General features: G+C 38.5%; 2 protein-coding genes across 2 annotated transcripts in view; both read left to right on the plus strand.

The window, feature by feature from the left end:
* The first annotated feature begins 320 nt into the window (after positions 1-320).
* On the plus strand, positions 321-3,832 carry LOC310730366 (cdc42 effector protein 2). Its single transcript, XM_083549281.1, has one exon. The coding sequence runs from the start codon at positions 2,495-2,497 to the stop codon at positions 3,296-3,298; it is 804 nt and encodes a 267-aa protein (XP_083405407.1). The 5' UTR covers positions 321-2,494; the 3' UTR covers positions 3,299-3,832.
* Positions 3,833-6,220: 2,388 nt separating this feature from the next.
* ercc2 (excision repair cross-complementation group 2) overlaps positions 6,221-8,830 on the plus strand; it is an 8,357-nt gene continuing 5,747 nt past the window's right edge. Inside the window, exons 1-9 of the mRNA XM_083549276.1 lie at positions 6,221-6,335; positions 6,420-6,489; positions 6,580-6,679; positions 6,759-6,836; positions 6,977-7,039; positions 7,121-7,234; positions 7,393-7,509; positions 7,680-7,796; positions 8,525-8,648. Coding sequence (XP_083405402.1) covers positions 6,485-6,489; positions 6,580-6,679; positions 6,759-6,836; positions 6,977-7,039; positions 7,121-7,234; positions 7,393-7,509; positions 7,680-7,796; positions 8,525-8,648 — 718 coding nt within the window. The 5' untranslated portion in view covers positions 6,221-6,335; positions 6,420-6,484. The remainder of the gene's footprint in view (positions 6,336-6,419; positions 6,490-6,579; positions 6,680-6,758; positions 6,837-6,976; positions 7,040-7,120; positions 7,235-7,392; positions 7,510-7,679; positions 7,797-8,524; positions 8,649-8,830) is intronic.

Below are 8,830 nucleotides of genomic sequence, written 5' to 3' on the forward strand. Positions count from 1 at the left end.
AGACAGAATTCTATGTGTACAAGCATTCCAAGTTCCCTTGCTTTGTCCCAGGATCATCTTGGCTCCAGTGTTTTCCCATGTAGTGATACATTTCCGGGCAGAAGCAGCCTCCCTTCATGGCGATTGGCTGACCGGTTTTGAGTGCAATTTATTAGCCAATCCAGGAAGGAAGAGGTGGGTTTAGTGCAAGGCATTCATCAAGAAGCATTAATTCTCTCTCTCTCTCTCTCTCTCTCTCTCTCTCTCTCTCTCTCTCTCTCTCTCTCTCTCTCTCTCTTCATCTGTTAAACCTCACAGTTAAGAGGTTTATAGTCGTGCTTAGGGGACGAGTGCATGCAGGAGTTTACCTTTAAAAGAAAGGCAAGTAATTCATTTAATACTGTCGTTTATGGCATCCTTTTTCACTATTTATGAAGTAGATTACAATTCTGACAGCTTTCTGAGTCTAAGAGACATTGTCTATTGATTAACTGAACATATTGTATTTATGGATAGTATTTCAGTTGTAATTCTATCCATAAAGTGCAGTGCAGGTGACATTTATTCTGTAGGAATTATTAGGAATTTCCATACTTCTATTTTCAGAAATAAGTTTATCTGGTATGCCAAACCCATTTTTATTTATTTATCAAAAATGTTAACACTGAACAATTATATTATGTTTGTTATCATTTAACTTATCTCATGTTTATATATTATTTAACCACTGTCTTTATTTTGGGGAAAAATGAACAGCATTGTGTGTTTATGGAAAATATCTAACCCTAAACACATTATGGTGATGGCACAATTGATAATATATATAAATTTTCCTATAGACCCTGCATACTTTTATTCATTTACAGTTCAGACACACAAGTTTGTTTTCAATTCTGATTAATCAAGGCAAAGGATATGGGATGTCTGTGCTAACTGTGGGGCTAAATGTGTGCTTCAAGTGGAAATCTAGAAACTGGATCATCTCATATAGTGTAATAGAGTGTAATATCATCTCATAATTGAGGTGTGTTGGTGTAACAGGGAACAATCCATCTAAGAGCTAATCGTTATATTTTACTTGAATAAATGACATTTCTTTTTTCTTTTTTTTTGCCTATTTTAGTGCCACACAGCCCCTTTTTTTTTTTTTTTACCATGAATTATTTTTTGCCCACTTTTAAATGAAAGGTCTGGTCTACATTGCCTTTTTTTTTCTTCCCATTTTTTCATATATAAAGCCCTTTCCTTGGATATTTTTGCAGTGTGGCGTCGGACGTGAGTAAACCACACTCAGAGACCGTAAACACTCAGATGGAGAAAACATATGGCCTGCAGAAAGAAACATGCAACTGTGCTTTTGCACAATTTAACACATGTTATGCCAGAGATAATAGAATTATAAAAAAAAATGTCTAAGTTTACAAGCTTTGGGGTGTGCCTGGGCTTTTTGGTGACCACAAATTTGCCTCCTTTTTTTTGCTTCAGCTGCCTGCTTTTCCTTAGCTACTGAAGTGCTGCTTTTAAAAAACAGTGCAGCAGCTATTTGTCAGTCTGGTTATTATGGACTTCACTTATACACTTTAGTTATTCTGTAAGGACTATTTTGTGCATATACTTAAGATGAATGATGCTGATTCTAGACTACATATACGACATATTTGATATGTTTGATTTGTTTGTTTTCACATGTCAAAATATCACTCTTGTGAGGCAGTCTCGTTTATAATTATAAGTTAGAGTAACAGGAAGAGCTTTGACAATAACAAGGCATGGAACGAACCATTTTATAATAATTTTAGGTGATTTAATTGAAGTTCTGCTTTCCCAACTTACAGTGGGTTATACTGTAGGGTTAGTTTAAAAGTGATTCTGTACCTATGTATAAAATTTCAAAAATACATGAAACTAATATTTGCAAGATTGTAATATTTGGTCTGCAATGGATTGTGCAAGTTTCATCATTCTATGAATCTGTTTACATTCTGTCCCAGCTGTTTATCTCCGCTATGTTTCCCTAAAATGCAATTAACAAGGCAGACTCATTTTACCAAGGAGCTGAAGGTAGTTGGAAAAATGCAGTCAGTGTTTATTGTTGATGTTTTGATTGTAACTGTAACTCTCCAACAGGCTCCAAGGGACACTAAAATATCAACCTGCTTCTGTACCTCTTTTTGGTGGTTAATCAGTGCTGGTTTTTTCTGTATTTCCTTTAGACTTCCAAAGATGCTAAGAGTTCCTGATCTCCAGTAATCTTATAACTCAGGCAGACAGAACATTGTAGAAAACATTCAGAAGTACAAAACAAGAATTCAACTTGGAAATGTCTGCTTGTTTGGTGTAAACTAATGATTACTGAGCTCTACATCCTGTGATGTTATGGCTACTTAACCAAAAGAATGCGCTTGGTTTAGTAAAGGTAAGCCAATGATGAATTAGCCAGTGATAAAACCAGGAGCAAACTTTTCCTAGCTCTAGTTACATTATTACAACAGTCACTGGAATTCTGGGAAGTAGGATGCCAGCCAAGACACCTATGTATCTCAAGACACCCACAACAAAGAATGGCAAAAAAATTAAACTGAGGGATGTTCTCTCAAGTGATATGATCAGCCCTCCTCTAGGAGACTTGCGTCACAGTGCCCACGTTGGACCAGAGGGGGAGAATGACATGTTTGGAGATGTTAGCTTCCTCCAAGGCAAAGTGGACATGTTACCTGTGTCAGCACACCCGTCACACCTCTCTTCAAACAACATGAACAGGCATGCTGATGACATGTTTGAGGTAAAAGGCCGACAGCACAGGTATGACCCTCGTCATAACTCAAATCACAACTCCATTCTTAAAAACACTATCTCAATGCCTGCCTTCATTGCGCCTGAGCAGCCACCTCCCAAACCTCCTCGTCTGCACTTAGAGGAAAGCTCTAAACAGCAAAAGAACCACCATAATCAGCAGCAACACTCCATGCCTGTCTGCACAGAAGGGGTTGGACACTACATGGAGCTCTACCATGATTTCACCCTCATCCCCATCTTGAGACACCTTGTGCCCTCTGCTGGCTCTTTCTCTGAAGGCTCCTCAGATGAGTCCATATCTGAGAGCTGTGCTCCACCGGATCCTAAGCGAGGCCTGAGCTTGGACTCTGATGCTGGCCTGAGCAATGAGGACCTGAGAAGTGAACACAGCGAATCTTCCACATTTTCTCCCACCATGTCACGCTCAGAGTCTTTTGCTGGCCTCGACCTCGATCTGGGACCATCCATTCTGGAGGATGTTTTAAGAATAATGGATCGTTACAAGAGTGCAAAACAGGTGTGAGCTGTAAGCTAGCAAAGACTCTTTAAACATCATGTCTTTGCTTGGGCTTGTGCTTTCCATGCTCAGGGAATAGCTAAGACTCCCTGGACACAAAAGTGACCGATTGTGGCAATAAGACTAAAACTGATAACTGCATCTCTTACTGTGTAAATGTCCATCTAAAATGGAGAGGCAGAATGGAAAACTGCTTTTGTGCATTGTTTATACTGTAAACTTACAATATTCATTGAAAATCTACTCACTGTTAATGGGCTGTGAATTTTTTTTGCTGCCTTACTTCATAATTTAAAAGTATTTAAACATGGGACAAATAAAGTGCAACATTCAGAAAATGTATTACTGATTTGTAACAATATATATATGATTTAATCCAATCTATCTTGACACCCATATCTTGGCATGTGTTTGTTTTCCTTTTTTTTTTTCTTTTTTTTTTTGGTGGGGGGAATCACAAACATAGGTCATTGTTTATATCTATCATAATATAAAATATTGGTTTAACATGGTCATGTAAATAAAATATTTTAAAACCAATTCAAGTATTTTTTTTTAACCCTCAGAATATAATATTTTTATGTACTTGTAAACAGATATAATCTAAGAAACCATCAATACAGGAAAATTATAAAATTTATATTGCAACATACCTGGCTGTGTTATATGGTGCCAAAACATTGCAGCACAAATACAAAATACACACTTACTACAGGAGTGTGACTTGGATTATACACTGTTTGAGTATAAAAGTATAACTGAGGTTATTGTTTTTTAATAAAAGATGACAGGCTTATTCGGCTTCATCAGGAACCACCATTTTATTCAGTACAATTCATTTAACAAACATGACACATAAACACATGACACATAAACTTCACTTACTGTTTCATTCAGCCCTCTAGAGCCTATATACACCAGGAACTGCATAACATATACAACATTTATTATAAATCTATATTCAAAAATATAGATTCTGAATATTACACTCATACACTTATACTAATGTATAAAATCTTAAATAGCAGCAAATGAATGTACAAATGATTGTTATTCATGTATATATTTTATAGAGTGGTACTTCCTTCTTAATAATAATAAAAAAAAAAACTTTCTTTCGGCTTCTCCCATTAGGGGTCGCCACAGCGGATCATCCGTATTCATGGTCCGCATGTTCGATTTGGCATGGTTTTTTTTTTTTTTTGGTGACATATAAGAGTTGAGGAAGGTAAGAGAAGAGGTGAGCCACAGTATGGTTTCATGCCAAGGAAGAGCACCACAGATGCATTCTTTGCTTTAAGAATGTTGATGGAGAGGTATAGAGAAGGTCAGAAGGAGTTGCATTATGTGTTAGTGGATTTAGAGAAATCGACAGGGTGCCGAGAGAGGAGTTGTGGTATTGTATGTGGAAGTCTTGTTTGGCAGAGAAGTATGTGAGGGTGATGCAGGACATGTATGCGGACAGTGTGACAGCAGTGAAATGTGCAGTAGGTAAGAGTGACTGGTTCAAGGTGGAGGCTGGACTGCATCAAGGATCGGCTCTGAGCCCTTTCCTGTTTGCAGTGGTGATGGACAGGTTGACAGACGAGGTCAGACAGGAGTCTCCGTGGACTATGATGTTTGCGAATGATATTGGGATTTGTGGTGAGAGTAGGGAGCAGGTTGAGAAGAGCCTGGAGAGGTGGAGATATGTGCTGGAGAGAAGGGGAATGAAAGTCAGTAGGAGTAAGACAGAGTACATGTGCATAAATGAGAGGGAGGGCAGTGGAGTGATGTGATTGCAGGGAGAAGAGATAGTGAAGGTGGAGTTCAGGTACCTGGGGTCAACAGTGCAAAATAATAGTGTGTTAGAGAAGTGAAGAAAAAAGTGCAGGCAGGGTGGAGTGGGTGGAGAAGAGTGATAGCAGGAGTGATTTGTGATAGAAGAGTATCTCCAAGAGTGAAAGGGAAAGTTTGTAGGACTGTGGTCTGACCTGCAATGTTGTATGGTTTAGAGACAGTGGCATTAACTAAAAGACAGGAGATGGAGATGGAGGTAGCAGAGATGAAGATGTTGAGGTTTTCATTAGAGTGATGAGGATGGACAGGATTATGTTTATTAGAGGGACAGGGCATGTAGGACGTTTTGGAGACAAGGTGAGGGAGGCGCGATTGAGGTGGTTTGGACATGTACAGAGGAGGGACATGGGGTATATTGGTAGGAGAATGCTGAGGATGGAGCCACCAGGAAGGAAGAAAAGAGGAAGGCCAAGGAGGTGGTTTATTGATGTGGTGAGTGAAGACATGCAGGTAGTTGTTTTGAAAGAGGCAGATGTAGAGGACAGGGGTGTATGGATACGGATTACTGCTGTGGCGACCCCTAATGGGAGAAGCCGAAAGAAGAAGAAGATCTATTAATTATCTAACGGCCAAATTTTTGTGCAAAATAAATACATATAATGTATATGCATGTATAAGTAAATAATTCCATGTATTAATTAGAGCCACGAGGCTAGAGATTGAATGCCTTTTATTATATCTTCTTCTCCTCCTTTCGGCTTCTCCAATTAGGGGGCGCCACAGCGGACCATACGTCTCCACTGCCCCCTGTCCTCTACATCTGCCTCTTTCAAACCAACTACCTGTATGTCTTCCTTCACCACAACCATAAACCTCCTCCTTGGTTTTCCTCTTTTCCTCCTTCCTGGTGGCTCCATTCTCAGCATTCTCCTACCGATATTCCCCATGTCCCTCCTTCGCACATGTCCAAACATAATAAACCAAATATATATTATATAATAAAATTAAACACACATTATACAACAGATCTGATTAGAGTAGAGATAAGAGGGAATGTGATAATTCAGCTTGTTCCTCCCCACCCGCTCCTTTTCTAATTCCCACTTTGATTAGTTTGGTCTGATTGTGTAAACTTTGTACGATCCAATCAGACACCGAGTTTACAACAGATCAGCCAATCAGAATCGAGAACGATGATGACGCGTTTAGGAAGCGACACCGTGCGGCTCAAACAACAGTGAGGAACCTCCACGGTGATGCGCAGGTTTGACAAGAGTCGTTAATTCAGATGTGATGTAACCAAACCCTGGTCGCTTTGTGTAATTCTGACACCGTATCTGCTGTCCAGCTGCAGAAAACACAGCAAAGGAAGTAAAACTGCAAGTGTGAGACAACAATCTGCCAACAACAACCATGAAGTAAGGACGCCAACTTCTGGATATTACAGCCTCAGTGCCTTCACTAAAGCATCACTATAATCCTCTTGATTGTGTTAATCTTCCTTGTAGGTTGAATATTGAAGGGTTGTTGGTTTATTTCCCGTATGACTACATTTACCCAGAACAGTATTCTTACATGCTGGAACTTAAAAGGACCCTGGATGCCAAGGTAGATCCTGTATATGTTCTTCATTTTCTACTGATTTACAGAACCACGTTCTCTTACCTGATGTTGTGTCTCACCACAGGGTCATGGTGTTCTGGAGATGCCCTCAGGGACTGGAAAAACTATTTCTCTTCTGTCTTTGATTGTAGCTTATCAGAGGGTGAGGACCGGTGGAATCCGATTTATATATATATATATATATATATATATATATAATGTGTGTGTGTTAAAAATATTAATTTTGTTGCTGTTGAGCAAGATGAACTTTATATAAATAATAGTGTTTGTGATTGCCTGCAGGTGTACCCTCTTGAAGTGACCAAGTTGATTTACTGCTCTCGAACTGTACCTGAGATAGAGAAGGTACATAAGGGATTGGTGTAACAGTGCACTCATTGCTCGTGCCATCGCAGGTTTGAATGATGCTCATTTTCTGTTTTTTAGGTGGTAGAGGAGCTGAGAAAACTAATGGAATACTATGCAAAGGAAGCAGGAGGAGAAAATCACTTTCTTGCTTTAGCACTTTCTTCAAGAAAGAATCTGTGCATTCATCCTGAAGTAAGTGTATCATTGTGGTCATTAAACAAAAAAAAAAAAAAGCTTACTGCATGTGGAAAAAAAAAAGTTTTTAGATCCAAGAGGTGGTTCAGTCATTGTGGATGTTCTGAAGCTGATGGTGTTTCTGAGAGACTGATCCGTAATGCACATGCTTACAGGTGAGCTCTCTGCGCTTTGGAAAAGAGGTGGATGGAAAATGTCACAGTCTGACAGCATCGTACATTCGTGCGCAACGTCACAGTAACCCCAGCCAACCTGCCTGTCGCTTTTATGAGGTAAAGGGTTGGCAATGAATGCGTAGTTCATGATTATGGTTTGAGGTTGATCTTTTATTTAGTAAAACATTTTGTAATCATTTTGATATACACTAATAGGATTTGTTTCAGAAGTTATTTTTAATCATTGGCCACATTTATAGTTTATTTATTTTTTCCTGCATATAAAGGAGTTTGATGCTGTGGGCAGGCAGGTGCCAATTCCTCCTGGAATTTATAATCTAGACGACCTTAAAGACTTTGGACGGAGGAAAGGCTGGTGTCCGTACTACCTAGCACGCTACTCGGTATGTATTTTGTATGACTTGATGTACTCCTATCTTGTTATCTTATTATAAACGGATATACATTTTAGATATTGTGGAGAGCAAGACTTGTCATGATTTGGCATTTGATACATTATGTTCAAAGCAAACACATATGGGTATACAGCCCCCACTGATAGTCCCCTCCCAGTTCTGCTGTATCCTGAAAACATTCGGGTTTGAGATCAAAAGATAAACAATTTCCTGATATTTACATTGAGATGTTTTAAACAGTTTTGAACATTGTGCCTTTGGAGGCAAACAACGCAATTTCTAGGTGAGCCAAAGTATAAGAACCAATGATTTGAAAGAAAATAGCATGCAATATTTGGTTTCTTATGCCCTGCTTGCAAAAACTGCAGCAAGTCAGTGACTCACTGCCATCACCAAACTGTATTTTTAATTATTATTATTTATCTATTTATTTTTGCTTTTCCATACCTGAAAACTCTTCAGCATGTAACAGAAAAGAAAAAAAAATGGCCTTGCTGTTCCAATACTTTTGAAAAGGACTGTATATGTATTTGGATTTTATATTGATTATAACTAATATAAGAAGCTCACATACATCACGAAATAAAATGTTTTAGATATACCAATGCCTAAAATGTGATTTCTTTTTAATTGCACTGCTTCACAATTAGATAATTAGATTGGTCAATGTGGTCAGCATGATTAATGTATGATCTTTTCCTCTGTTTCTTTATCAGCTGCTTCATGCTAATATAGTGGTTTACAGTTACCATTACCTTCTGGACCCTAAAATCGCAGACCTGGTCTCCAAAGAGCTGGCAAAGAAATCTGTTGTAGTATTTGATGAAGCTCACAACATTGGTAAGTCGGGTCAAATCACGTCAGTCTTTTATTTATTTTTATATATATATTGTATACATTTGAAGGTATTCATGAGACTTTGGCAGAGAAGAAAGGCAACATAGTGTAAAAGCATGACAATGTAAAATGAGTGCACACAAAAGAGTTACAAAACAGTGCACATTGACGAGACGTGTTGAGTG

Source organism: Silurus aristotelis (genome assembly GCF_946808225.1).
Source record: "Silurus aristotelis genome assembly, chromosome: 8".
Classification (NCBI taxonomy): domain Eukaryota; kingdom Metazoa; phylum Chordata; class Actinopteri; order Siluriformes; family Siluridae; genus Silurus; species Silurus aristotelis.